General features: G+C 41.8%; 1 protein-coding gene across 1 annotated transcript in view; it reads left to right on the top strand.

Annotated features, from left to right (window-relative positions):
• The window catches only part of LOC114042510 (zinc finger protein 2-like), a gene marked incomplete at its 5' end in the record, with an annotated part of 15,430 nt that extends 1,280 nt beyond the window's left edge, over positions 1-14,150 (top strand). The window contains 3 exons of the mRNA XM_027861193.1: positions 4,318-4,444; positions 4,936-5,031; positions 12,047-14,150. Coding sequence (XP_027716994.1) covers positions 4,318-4,444; positions 4,936-5,031; positions 12,047-12,966 — 1,143 coding nt within the window. The remainder of the gene's footprint in view (positions 1-4,317; positions 4,445-4,935; positions 5,032-12,046) is intronic.
• Between the last annotated feature and the right edge of the window lie 887 nt (positions 14,151-15,037).

Consider the following 15,037-nt stretch of genomic DNA (forward strand, 5'->3'; position numbering starts at 1 on the left):
CTGGCCCCTGCGGTCATTCACCAGACACCCGTTCTTCCCTTGTCCCCGTCGGTCATTCACCAGACACCCGTTCTTCCCTTGTCCCCGTCGGTCATTCACCAGACACCCGTTCTTCCCTTGTCCCCGTCGGTCATTCACCAGACACCCGTTCTTCCACTGCCCCCTGTGGTCATTCACCGGACACCCGTTCTTCCCTTGGCCCCGTCGGTCATTCACCAGACACCCGTTCTTCCCTTGGTCCCTGCGGTCATTCACCAGACACCCGTTCTTCCCTTGGCTTTTTTAGTCATTTTCCCAGACTTTAATTCCTTCATGCCTCCATTGACTTCTTCCATCATTGTCCCAGACATTCACTGATTCATTCGTCATCCCAGTCCTCCCTCCCTCCTCCAGCATTCATTCCTTCATTCCTGTAAACTTTCACAGGTTTTCAGCTTTCCCTTGAACTGTAATGAGGCGGGAGTTCTGCAGGATACCCCATGATATCAGAGAAGTTGTTCATTACGAAAATGTTTACTGACATTGGGGAGACAGAACCAAGACTGACTTGAATACTTAACCATGAATTTCTATGTATTATCTTTTAAATATCAAAATCATTGGTAGAAGGCTTCCAAGAAGTTTTTGTGTGGGCTAGAGTGAAGAGAGAAGTCTTTGTGGAAGAAGGGGAATTTTAGTTGGTCCTTAAGGGTGGGTAGCATGGAAAAAATTATTTAGGGCAGAGACAGCTGCAAGGTCACGCTCTTAGGTTGAGGCTCAGTGGTATATCAGAAAGGATGCTGAGTTTGGAGTCAGTCAGGACCTAGGTTTGAATTCTAGTTCTGTTGCTTAATATTTGTGTCACCTCTCAAGAACCATTTAACCCTCTCATCTGGCCTGTGTGTTTAGGGGACAGGAATTCCTGTTAAGGTTAAGGGGGGGAGGAGAAGGGAGTTCCTAAGCCTCTTTGATCGTAGGAGACTATATGATATATTGGGGAACCAGTGTGCCAGCTGGCCTGGCTGTCAGCAGGCAAACTAATGTTAGGGAGTGGTAGGAGAGAAATTGGGGCAGGTCATGAATGATAAACTTTTATTTCTAATCACAAAGTGAAGACCTTTCACCAGGCAATGGGGAACAGAAGTTATTTTTCTTGGTAGATAAAAACTTCTTGATCTTCAAAATTGGGTGGAATTGTGGAATACTCTTTGAAAGAGTAGACAAAGGGACTCAAATGGAATGGGAAAATTGTGGAGATTACATGGCTAAGGTTGGGACTGGGCAGGAGATTAAATGTGAGAGGAATAAGTAGTTTCTGTCCTTTTGTAAGTAAAAAGAGCCCACTGGACCGAGCATGAATTTGTAGTTGGTTCTGCATAGTTCTATGTTTACCTCCTCTCATTTTTTTGGTTTTAAGGAAGAGTTGTGACTCACAGGGGCTTTGAGGTCGATCCAAGGCTGTAGAAGGTCATATTATGTTGGATGGTAAGAAGGGCAGAGATTGTGTGATAGGAGAGCTTTAAAGGAGCTTAACTAGAATGACTTTGTGAGGGGCTGAGTGATTGGAATTGTCAGTGAGATTCAGGGCAGATTCAGTAGAGGTTAGGGAGATAGACGTAAAAAGGCTGTGCTTGGGAATTGGGGCTACTCACTTTGAGAACTTGGAGGCAGAGAAGCAGCCAGAGTGGCCGTGCCTTCAATTGCAGATGATGGGGTAAAGTGAGGAAGGTCAGGATGTTGCACATGGAAGGGGGAAGTTTAACAAGGATGATGACAAGTGTCAACCAAGTGCTGAAGTCCTTTTGGAAGACAGAGATGGCTCTGGGGAGGTGGCAGGATGATGGCAAAGATCTGGGAGGGGGCGGTACTTAGAATGAGTTGTTGGTATTCTTGTCTTCCTCAATTTGTCTCACCCTAGCCTTATTTGGTACATTTTTATCCCCCAAGAGAAAGTCTGCTCCTTGGCTGCAGGGCTGGTTTCACATTTGTCCCTGTTTCATCAATTGTTAGCGTGATGTTTTGACTCAGTCGGTGCTTAATGTTTAAATTCACTCGTGGTTAAATGTAGATGGCACATGCTTAGAGAATGCCCATGATTATGGTGAAAAGAATGAGAGCGAAGTTGGAGGATCTGTGGTTCTGAAGTGGCAGTGAGAAGCGAGGAGTGAGATTCTCCTAAGGAGAAGATGAGTGACTTACTCACCAAAGGGCACCTGGGGGATATGAATGGCTTAGGCCCTTTTAAGTTACAATGGGAGAATGTGAAGGAAGAGGTATAGAGCAAAGAGAAGTTTACCTCTGGTTGACAGGGTATTGTGAAACAGTGGAATGCGTGACATTGTAGGGTAGAGGAAAATAGCAAGCTGGGAACCTTGATTCTGAAGTTTGTTTTTGTCAGCAGGTCGCCTCCCTGCCTGAGACAGTTTCCTCATCTGTAAAATAGGGATTGATAATCCTTGTACCACCCTTATATGAGGTGTTCAAGGGGGACTAGCATCTCTGGTATCAGGGCTTTGGTATCGACCTGGCATTCAACTCTCACCTGTGGCTCCAAGAAGCTGCAGCTTTTGAAAGGGCCACACCCTGTTAAACCTTCTCAGCAGAAGGGCTAACCGACAGGCATCAAACCCTTCGGTGAATTGGGGGGGGGGGCATTTACCCCAAACATGGGAAGACTTTCCCTGTGACAATAGGTGGATGAGGAAAGTTTGTTCCAACAGCCACGACGGGGGCAGAAGGAAGTGCAGTGGAGCACTTCAATCTTGGTCAGACACTGAAGAAGCCAAGGTCACCGACTGCATCCCACATCATCACCAGCCATCTTGAATTTTGTCTTGCCGCTGCACTTGGATGACTCTGGAAGAGACAGTGAGGTCAACGACTTTGTGCCACTCCGCCTCACTTAAATCCGATTCACACGAGTCAAGACATGGCTTCATGCTGTCATGGATACTCTTCTACCACCAAGCCCATGAGATGCATTGCGCTGGAAACCTTAAAGTCCTAAAAGCGTATTCCTGTATCTGAAACCATGACTGAGAAACTCAAATCCGTCTCTCAGACATCATATTCTTAAGCACCTCTTAGCTTTTGAAACTTAACGTACCTTAATTTTCTGATGTCCTTGCCTTCAGTCCGCAGACGCATCATCTGTGCACCCAAGTATCTGTTTCTTGTTGAAGACTTTGTAATCTGGAGCCCCCTCCTTGATTCCTTGGTTCCATCTTCTTCCTGCACATTCTCTCACCTGGTAGCTGTAGATCCAAACCATTATCCCTTAGAAGACAAGCAGTCGCTGCTTATGTAGCGAAAGCATCTGAATAGATTCCGGATTTGGGGAAGTCACAAGTCTTTTTCTTTCATTCTATTTTATTGCTCTTTTCTTCTTCTTTTTTAGATATCACTGATACATCCCACTGACTTCTTCTGCAATAAAATCCTCCCTTAATGCAAATAGTCAGAGTCAAACAAAAAAAAATATTGCTTGACTCCTGCCCTTTCTTTGCCATGACATTTTTTTTGCTTATCTTTCTGGGTGGGATGGCTCTGGTTTGGGGAAATTTTTTGGTGCATGTATTCAGTCCCCCCCCCCATTGGTAAAAATGTAAGTTCTCTGAGGTCAGCGCCCATTTTGGGGGTTTTGTCTTATGTAAATTAGGCCCTTAAAATACTGCATGAGTTGAATTCTGAGGATCAGAGGGTCATAGGTTTGGAGTGGACCTCAGAATTATTTTAGTCCAGTCCTTGCGTCTTCCAGCGGCAGAAGCTTAGAGAGAAGCTGAGTGAGTTGGCCAAAATCACACCATCCTTAAATACCAGAGTCCAAATTGGACCCTATTTCCTCTGACTCCAAATGCAGCGCTCCTTCCACGTCACCATCCTGCCTTTCAGAGTTACATGTTAGGACCTGATTGAAAGCAAGGTCATTAGGTGTCCAGTAGAAGTAACTGATTGGTAGTAATGAGTGATTGCTATTCTATATGTAAATGCCAATATGTAGAGTTTGACTACTGATACGGGTGTGGTGTAGACATTTTCTTAGATATATGCATGGTTTGAGAGTTAAAGAATAAATGGCACCATTTCCTCGGACTTGCTTTGGAAACTGTTATCTAAGAGTGACCTTGAACCATAGGGCAGAACTGTCTACATGATCCAGAGTCTTCTTCAAAGTGAGCCACATACCAGAACCTGGGGGCCTGAACTCTCTTTCTTGGAGTTCTGTTTCCCACGTGCTATGAAAGATAGTCCCTACACCAGCAGCAAAGTTCATATTGTGATAAAGCGTGGTGGGATGAGACATTGCTCCAGTGAATGTGAATATGTTTGATATTTCAGCCGTCGATAACCTTCGAGGATATCGTTGTGGACTTTACCTGGGAGGAGTGGGAATATCTGGATATGGCTCAGAGGGACCTGTACAAGGATGTGACACTGGAGAATTATAAGAACCTTATCTCCTTGGGTAAGGACAGTTCTCTCTATATCCATGAGGAAGGTCTTGAAGACATCTTAGATTTTAGCTAGCTAAAATGAAGAAGCTTCTAAGTTTAAGGTTAGTTGTTTTGGACCATTCAAGAATATGGAGACATAAAAGGACTTAGGTTGTAGAGAGAAAATCCATAGCGTCATTGTCTTGCTTCTGAGGCTGCTTCCTTTCTCGTCCTTTCTCATCCCTTCAAGTCATATATCCCCACTATAGCACCCCCAGCACAAAATCTAATAGCAGTCATGAAATGGTTCAAATGAATTTATTTTCTTTCTAAGCCAAAACGGCTCCTTGGTTTCGTTCTATACTTCCTGAGATCCCAATACAGAGGGGACATCAGAGGTCCTTCATTACCACTTCTGGGCCTTCCCAGGTTTCCCTCTTTCTCTGAAGTCAAAGAGATCAGGGTTGAATTCTGATAAGATTCTAGAAATCTAGAAATTCCCCATTTCTTTTTCTGTGGGCAGGGTTTCCAATTTGTAAGCCAGTGGTGATCTCCCAGCTAGAAAGAGGAGATGGATCGTGGATGCTGAGGAAAGACATTCCAAGAAGCACCTCTCCGGGTGAGTACATGAACTTCCTGGAGACAGGAATTATTGCCATCAGTTACGGAGCAATCTTGGGGCAAGGAGTTTGAGCTTCAGAGCAGATGGTCAGAAGCCATGAAACAGGAGCTCCTTCCTAACTGTTCATTTTCATGTTAAAGAATCGCTTTCCATTAAATGTTAGAGCTGGAAGGGACATTAGCAATTAACTATAACTATCACTTGAATTCAGGTTGCCTGACCCTCACATTGAGTGAATGAGTGTTATTTTTTTCTTCCAAAATATACTTCATTGTAAGTAAGGAAGTTACTGAAGAGTTGAGGTTAAAGTTTTTATTTTGGTCTAGAATTAGTTTTTTTCCCTTCATTTTATTTATTTTATTTTAATTTATGAAATAAAACAAGCATTTCCTTAACATACTAGAATTTTTAAACAGATGATTGTTCATGATACCACAAATCTATTATGTGCAACTTGCTATTCCTTTCTTAAAAATATTCCTTTTTTTTCTCCCCTCCCCTGCCCTAGAGATGGTTACAATTAGACACAAATATATGTATGTGTGTGTGTGTGTATACATATACACATATATGTAAAATTATTCTATACATCTATTAGTTCTTTCTCTGCAGATAGCATCTTCCTTCATAGGTCCTTTGTATTTAATTTGGGTATTTATAATAATCAAAATGACTTACTTGCTCAACATTCTTAAAGCAATATTGCTGTAGAACCTAGTTTCCCATGCCCTTTTCCCCCCATTTCTGTCTGCTCCTGCGTGTAGCATGTACGTTGGTATTGAAATTGCCAAATGTCTCATAGTGAATGAAGCATTATGATAATTCTTGAAGCCATTCAACTTTTTTTTTAACCAGTTACTTGGATTAAGAAAAGAAGACAGACTTCTCAAATCCATAGGTGTCCCAAACGTGGGTGAGATAGTTAATGCTCTCAGGTTAGAATCTAAAAAATACTAGACAAACTAGTAACAAGATTTAATTAGTTCAAATCCAGTTAGCTGAAATCGAATAGGGTTCTGCATCTTACTCCCTTGTTTAATTATCACTCCTATGCTGATGAATTCCAGACCTCTATATCCTGATAAAGTCTCTAGATCCACGTTACCAACTCGCTCTTGGACATTTCACCCTGGATATCTCACAGATACCTCAAATTTAGCATGTCTAAAAGAAAACTCAGTATCTGTCCTCCAAGACCCCCATTCTTCCAAACTTCCCTATTTCTCTCAAGGGCACTCCCACCCCTCCAGTCACCCAAATTCACATCCTCAGTGTCATTCTCATCTTCTCCCTTTCATTCACTCCCACACAGCCAGTTAGTTGTGAAATCTTTTCATTTTTACTTCCCCACCTCCCCCTTTCTTACAGAAGCACTACCTAGCTTAGGCCTTTACCCCCCTTCATCTGGACCACTGCAATAACCTCCTAATTATTCTCCCTCCCTCAGGTCTGCCTCCCCTCTAGTCCACCCTTCATTTAGCTGCCAAGTGATTTTCCTTAAAAGCAGGTCACTGTCTTACTCAGTATACTTCACTGACTCTCTGTTACCTCTAGGATCAAACAGAAATAGTTTTGACGTTCAAGAAGACCCTTTACAACCTGGACTTCCTCTGCCACTGCCTTTCACACCTTATTAGAGGTGATTCCCAGAACATAGCTTGTAGTGCAGACAGACTGCGTTCCTGCTATTGTCCCTCATATAGGATGCTCCTTCTCTGCCGCCATCCTTTTAAATTGGCTCTTCTCAGCACCTGGACTTCTGATCCAGGCCTGACTCAGACCAGTCTTATGGTTTAGGCTTGGGATTAGAGTGCAGTGAGACACTTTGAGATCATTTTGCATTTAATAAAAGTCTTCCTGAACAGCATGGCAAGGAGATCCAGCAAAGCTGTGAACCACATGGGTTCCCTTGCTCCTCCACCTTTGTCACAGTGGCATCACTGTCAGCTGCTCAGGTGTGAAGCTTTTCATGCTTGAGGTGACCAGGAAGCTGGGTCAGTGACTTCATCCTTAGGACTCAGTCTTGAGGATAGTTTCATTGCCTTTTTAGGGTCAAAGTAACCTAGCCTGTGTACCAGGGACTTTCTAGTCTCAGTAGACATTGCTTGTATTTCCTTCTCTGTACTTGGATGCGTGCATCTTAATCATCCTCCCCTCCCCTCACAAAATATAACCAAGAAATAGAACCTGGCACATAGTAGGTGCTAAATGTATACCTGCATCAGTTGACCTAGAACTAAAAATAAGTCTAATATCTAGAACTGATGTCTCTTCTGACATTGTAGCTTCTTTAAGGAGATGAAAATAGGTTATTCTTAAAGCTAAACTCTCCCATTCATTCAGTCAGTAAACATTTATTAAGTGCCCACTGTGTGTCAGGCACTGTGCTAAGCACATTCTTCATAAGATAGTTTCTAGACTATTGACCATTCTGATGGCATCTTCTTTAGCCACCTCAATTTCGTAGGATTGTGGAGTTAGAGCTGGAAGGGACAGGATAAACCATCTAGGTCAAGCCCCTACTTTTACAAAAAAGGACATTGAGACTCAGAAGGGTGAAGGGACTTGTTCATGGTCACACCTTGGCCAACTTTGTCACACTTTGAAACAAGGGTTGGGCAATGGCCTTCTTACTATGTATTGAACAGAAATAGAAACAAATTCCAAAGGTGGTCTCTCTCTACAAATTACAATGGTCAATGTCTTTAGATGATATTGTCTGTTATGTGACTTACTATTTTAGGCTGAGTTTGAGCTAGATTTTTTTTCAGGTACCAAAGTGTGTTGTTGAGCTTGTAGTCAATTAAAATAGGGATTTTAAATGCTACCTGTTGTCAAATCAGGCCTGCTTAATCTTATACTTAAGCAATTAATGTTTTAAATTTGAATCTAGGATTTGACATCTACTCATGAAATTTCATCTTATTTGTTTGGCTCGATTTTCCACCCTGTGGATTTCATAATCTCAAGTAGACCCTCACTGCAGCAAGACAATCCTTTTTAAACCTCCCTTAATTAACAAACTATACCACTCTGCAGAGTAACTCATCCAAACGTTTTCATCCTTCCTCAGCCCTTCCATGTACCCGCTCACTCAGCCTTCTCAGCTGAGGATTTTGCCTTATACTTCACCAAAAATTCAGGCTACTCTCTGAGAGATCCTTCTTCCCATCTTCTATCTCTCAGATGTCTTCCCCCATCACCACCTCCTTCATCCCTGTCTCACATGAAGAAGCGGCTGTTCTTGCCAAGGCAAACCCCCCGTATGCACAAAGGAGCCCATTCTGTGCCATCTTCTCCAGCACATTATCCCTTCTGTCATCTCCAGTCTCCCTCGTCTTCAATTTCTCCATATATACTTGCTGCTTCCTTCCTACTTACAAACATGCCTATGTGTCCCTCATCTTTAAAAAACCCTCACTTCATCCTAATATCCATACTAGCTGTCTTCCTATTTCTCCTCCCCTTTCCATAGCTAAACTCTTTGAGAAGGGTCTGCAAATGGGAATTTCTACTTCCTCCCTTGATTCTAAATCCTCTGTAGTCTTCTGACCTCATCGTTCAGCTGACACTGCTCTCTCCAAAGTTAGCAATGATTATCACATCCTAAAGCCTTTTCTGGATCCTAATCCTTCTTGACCTCTCTGCAACCATTGACACTATCACCCGCTTCTCCTGGATACTTTCTCCTCTCTAGATTTTAATGACATTGCCTTTCCTGGTTCACCTACCTGTCTGACTGCTTCCTCAGTTTCCTTTGGTGAATCTTTATCCATGTCACACCCACTAACTGTGCATGCTCCCCTCTTCCAAGGTTCTATGCTGGGCCCTCTTCTCATCAGCAGTCATAGGTTCAGTTATCATGTCTCTGCAGATGATTCTCAGATTTCTTTATCCTGCCCTAATCTTTCATCTGAGCTGCAGTCTCACGTCATCAGCTACCTTGTGGACATCTCAAACTGGGCATCCTTTAGACATTTTAAACTTGCCATGTTAAAAACATGACTCATTGTCTTCCCCTTCCCCCAACCCTCCCTTCTTCTTCACCTTCTTATTACTTTCAAGGGCACCACTATCCTGGTGGCTCAAAATCTTGGTGTCACCAACTCCTTACATATTATACTCACCCCACTTATCTAGTCTGTTTTCAAGTCTTGCTGTTTCCTGCCTTCACCACATCTCTCATGTAAGCCACCTTCTGTCCACTCAGCTGCCACTTTGTCCAGGCCCTCCCTCCTAGCCTCACTACTGGACTGTTATAATATCCTCCATTCATTTCATTCCATCCTCCACTTAGCTGCCAAAACGATCTTCCTAACAGATCTGACCATATTACCTCTCTACCCTATACATCCCAGTAACTCTCTATTATCTCCTGCATCGAATAGAAAATTCTCTATTTAGCTTTAAAGCCCTCTACAACCTTGTGCCTTCCCACCATTCCCATCTTATTATGCTTCACTGCTTTCCTTGTACTTTACCATCCAGTGCCACTGGCCTCCTTGCTCCATTGGGTTCAATGTTCTTTTTGCTTACATTCATGTAGTTGTCATATATATTGTTCTCAACCTCCATTCAGCATCAGTTTATACTGGTCTTCCCATGATTCTCAGAAGTCCTTCTAGCCGTGGTTTCTCACAGACAAATCACCTTTATTTATAATTTTTTTTTCCAACCTCTCTCCAACTGATGAAAACCTACTTTGTATTCAGGGTTTTTTTGTTATCACAAGAAGTGCTATGAAACTTTTGGTATTTGGTCATTCCTTTATGCCTATGACCTTGTTGGTTTAATAGTGGAATCTCTAGGGGTTGAAGTACAGGAGCAAGGTACAGGGCTGAGATAGGAACACAGGCTAGCCTAACCCTTCTATAAAATTTCCAAGGGGCTGAGCCTTACAGTGGCATGTTCCAGGGTGAGGAGGCCTCAGGTTCTGAAGGAAGTTCCAGGATTAGATAGCTTGGTTTGGAATGTTTGAACTATCCAGCTGGGTTTTGGATCATCATTAAAACTGATAAGGCTGCTCTCTTTTATCCTAGGTGTTGATAAAAATATGATACAGAGACCTTCCTCTAGGTTGTCATCAGTCCAGTAGTCGAGAACTTTTTTATTAAGCTTATTAAAACATCCTAAAATCTCCTATCTATCTTATTATTGAACCCATGTTTCTTTATCTTGTCTACAAAGATAGCTTGATTTTGACCTTGAATACCTTTCTGATACTTGAATACCTAGTATTCTCGGTACTAGGTACTTCATCTCTATTGAGCTTTCTGCAGGCCTTGACACTATCAACCACTTTTTTCTCTCTAGGTTTTTGCACAAGGTTCTCTCCCTACCTGTCTGACCATTGTTAGTCACACTTACTAATGGATCTCCCCAAGGCCTTGCTTTTGGCCCTCGTCTCCCTCTATGCCATTTTGCTTGCAGATCTCTTCAGCTTTCATGGGTTTAATTATCATCTCTATGCAAATGATTCTTAGATCTATTTATCTAGCCTTAACCTCTCAGCTTGACCTCTAGTCTCACATCTTCAGCTGCTTATTGGGATATCTCACACTGGATGTTCCATGCATATCTTAAACTCAGCATGGCCCAAAACTGAACTCATCTTTCGTCCCCAAGCCCTCTCCTCTTCTTACCTTTCCTGCCACTGTCAAGGGCACCACCATCCTCCCATCACTTAGGCTCACAACCTAGGTATCATCCTCTCCCCTCTTCCCCCTATCCAATTTCTTACCAAGTCTTGTTAATTTTCCCTTTCTACATTTCTCATAGAATGGTATTCTCTCCTTGGACATTATCACTACCCTGTTACAGTTCTTCATTACTTCATGCCCAGGATATTACAACAGCCTTATGATTGATCCACTTTCTCAAGTCTCTCCCCACTCCAGGCCCTCCTTAATTCAGGTTCCAAAGTGATCCTCCTAAAGCATATATCTGACCTATGTTCAATAAACGCCAGGGGCTCCCCATCATCTCTAGGAACAGATATGAAATTCTCTGTTTAGCATTCAAAGCCCTTTACTACCTGACCCCTTCCTTCTTTTTCAGTCTTCTTATACTTTACTCCCCTCCATGGACTCTTTTAACCAGTGATCCAATTAATAAACATTTCTTAAGCACCTGCTATGTGCCACACTTTGTGCTAAGTGATTTGGGCTTCCTTGCTGTTCCTCAAGGAAGACACTCCATCCCCCACACTCAGCCTTTTCACTGGCTGTCCTCCATGTCTGAAAAGCTTTCTTTCATCTCTACCTCCTAGCTTCCCTGTCATCCTTCAAGTCTTTGCTAAAATCCCATCTTCTGCAAGATTTTCCTGGTCTTTCTTAATGGTAGTGCCTTCCCTCTGAGATTTCCTCCAGTTTACCCTGTATAGTTTGTATATTTATAATTGTTTGCATGTTATCTCCTCCATTACAATGTAAGCTTCTGGAGAGAAGGTGCCATTTTTACCTTTCTTTGTATCCCCAGCACTTAACACAGTTCCTGGCACACAGTAAAGATTTAAGGACTTGTTACCTTGACTCCTCATTAACCAAACCAAAATTCATATTAAAAAAATGAAGCTAATTTCGTGTGATTTCTTCATTTTTGCCAGATTTTTTAGAATCAGTATTTGCTTTCCCAAGTACTTAATCCAGCCAATTGAACGTAGATTTGGGGTGTTATTGGATTTTGCTTTGGCTCTTGTAGAGATGAACGTCATTTCTAGCATCATCGTGTTTTCCCTTTCTGAAAATTTTGACTTTTCTCAAAGCTTATGAACAGTAATAGTATGATGACATTTATAAATGTTTTAAGTACCAGAGAGTGTCATTCCTGTAGTATTGGTCAGCTAGCTATGTCCTCCTCTATCTTGAGCCTTAGTTTCCTGTTAACAATATTTGTTCTTTCCAGGTTGATTAGCATTCTCCTTAATGGCGTAGGTGAAATTTACAAATTACTGTAGTTTCCTTTCTCCCAGCATAAAGAGTTGAGAATATTGACCCTATTACATTTTTTTCAGGTCCCCTTTGTCAGGTGAGTACATGTGAAACCAACCACTCCACTCTGAAGCAGGATAATTGTATGGAAGAATCATCTAAGAAAAAACTCACAGTGAAGAATAATGAATGCAGCAAAGCCTTAAAGCAGATCAATCAATCCACCAATCAGATGGGACACCTTATTATGCATCAGAAAATCCATACTGCAGAGAAAACCTTTAAATGTAATGAATGTGGAAAAGCCTTTAACTGCAACTCAGGTCTTCTTATGCACCAGAGAATTCACACTGGAGAAAAACCCTATACATGTAATGAATGTGGGAAAACCTTTAGACACAGGAGGACGCTTACTGATCATCACAGAATTCATACTGGAGAAAAACCCTACAAATGTAATGAGTGTGGGAAAGCCTTCAGCTTCAACTCAGGCCTTACTGTACATCGAAGAATTCATAGTGGAGAGAAATCCTACAAATGCGATGAATGTGGGAAAGCCTTCAGAGAGAGAGGAAGCCTTAATAGACATCAGAAAATTCATACTGGAGAGAAAGCCTATAAATGTAATGAATGTGGGAAAGCCTTTAGACAGAAGGGACACCTTACTATACATCAGGAAATTCATAATGGAGAGAAATCTTATAAATGTAATGAATGTGGAAAAGCCTTTAGTCGGAGGGATAGCCTTAACATACATCAGAAAAATCATAGTGGAGAGAAAGCCTATAAATGCAATGAGTGTGGGAAATCATTCAGCTGGAGGGGAAGCCGCTATATGCATCAGAAAATTCATACTGGAGAGAAATCCTATAAATGTAATGAATGTGGGAAAGCCTTCAGCCAGAAGGGAAACCTTAATATACATCAGAAAATTCATACTGGAGAGAAATCCTATAAATGGAATGAGTGGGGGAAAACTTTCAAGCAGAAGGAACACTTTTAGTGTACATCAGAAAAGTCACACTGGAGAAAACCCTATAAATGACATGAATGTGGGAAAGCCTTGAGAAAGAGGGTATCCTGCTGTATGTGAGGGAATTAAGACTGGAGAGAAAGTCTCATAAGGAAACAAACGTCAGCCACAAGATATCCTTCCTTTATCTGTAGAGGAATACTTTGGATGAAATGAACATGGGAATATTTTCATCCAGACAGGAATAAATTACTAAATTCCTTAGAGCTAAAATATTGAGACTTAGAAGTGACCTTAGCCCCATCTGTTCTAGAACCTTGATCTTACAAATGATGGTGCTGTTGAGCAGAGACGTACAAGATTCCAGCCATCAAGTCCTTCCCAAAGACCATCTGTCCTAATGATGCACACGATCACATTGCTGCTTAGCTTGCCTCCCTAGACTATAGCCTGATTGAACCGCCAGATTTCTTACTGACAAACTGCTGTCAATCGTGCCTCCCTCATCTTAGCACTACGGAATAGATTTTCTTAATCCCAGCTCATCTACCGGATGAATGCTGTGGCCCAACTGGCTTTGTATCCTGTGTGGCTTTGATAAAGATACAGGCTATACCAGGAGTGGGGAACCCACAGCCTTGAGGCTTCTAGGTCCTTGGGTGTGGCCTTTTGATGGAGTCTAAGTTTTACAGAACAAATCCTTTCATTAAGGGTTTGTTCTGTGAAGTTTGGATTCAGTATAGTCGCTATGCCTTTCTCCCAGTCGCTGATTAAAAACAATATGAGCTCATTATGGCCAGGGACTTTTTTTAAATTTTGGCCTTTGTGTCCTTAGGACCGTAGATTTAGAGCCAGATGGGATCTCATAGGACATCTAGTCCAACGTCCTTACTTTTCTCACAAGGTGCTGAGGCCCAGAGGTTTAAGTGACTTACAGTCATAAAGGTAGCAGGGCCACAATTCGAATGAAGAGCTTCTGGCATCAGAGACAGGGTTCTTTCCGCTGTACTATCAACATAGGTGATCGAGAGGCACTTGTTGAAGGACTGAATGTTAAATAATACAGTCGCTGATCCCTGGGATGTTGCACTGAAGACCGCCTGCCAAGCTGATATAGACCAATTGAGTGCTCAGCAATGCTAATGACACCACCACCACCAACAGGAATTTATATAGCATTTTGAGGTTTGCAAAGCACTTTACAAATATCTCACTTGAGCCTCACGACAACCCTGGGAGGTAGGTGCTATTATTATCCCCATTTTACAGATGAGGAAACTGAGGCAGGCAGTAGTTAAGAGACTTGCCTGTGGTCACACACTAAATGTCTGAGCCTGGATTTGAAGTCAGATTTTCCTGACTCCAGGTCTGGTGCTTTGTACACTGCCTTACCTAGCTGCCTTTTGAGGCTGGTTATCCAGACAGTTACAAATGCGTCGAATTGTATTGTCATCTAGTCCAAATCTCTCCATCATTTCCCTAAGAATGTCGTTAAAAATTTGTTAAAAGCTTTACTGCCATCTAGGTTAACTGTGTCTGTGGCATTCTGTTCATTCACCAGTTAATTTTTCAAAAGGATGTACAATTAGGCTGCCACGACTTGTTTTTGATGAATCCTTGCTCACTTTTGGTGATTAACACTTTCTTTTCTAAATACTTACTATCTTATTAATGATACATTCTATAATTTTATTTATTTATTTTTTGCTAGGGGTTAAGTGACTTACCCAGGGTCACACAGCTAGTAAGTGTCGTGTGTTGTGTGTCTGACATTCTATATTTTAAAGGATAATATTTGCCTTTTTTCAGTCCTCTGGTTCTCCTATTATCCTTAATCATTTTTTAGGTTTTTTTTTAATTTAAAAAACAATTTTATAAACATTCATTATCTCTCCCACCTATCGTCCTCTCATATGAACAAAAAAAAAAAAGGAAAGGGAAAAAGAAAACCCTTGTTCAATACAACAAATCCCCATATCTCTGTGTCCAAAAATGAATGTCTTGTATTGCATTTTAAGTCCAATGCTTCTCTAGTAGGCGGAGGGGAATGATTCCTATTCAGTCCACTGGAATCCTAGTTTATTATTACATTGATCAGAAT

The sequence above is a fragment of the Vombatus ursinus genome, unplaced genomic scaffold (genome assembly GCF_900497805.2).
Source record: "Vombatus ursinus unplaced genomic scaffold, bare-nosed wombat genome assembly UNPS02014499.1, whole genome shotgun sequence".
Classification (NCBI taxonomy): Eukaryota; Metazoa; Chordata; class Mammalia; order Diprotodontia; family Vombatidae; genus Vombatus; species Vombatus ursinus.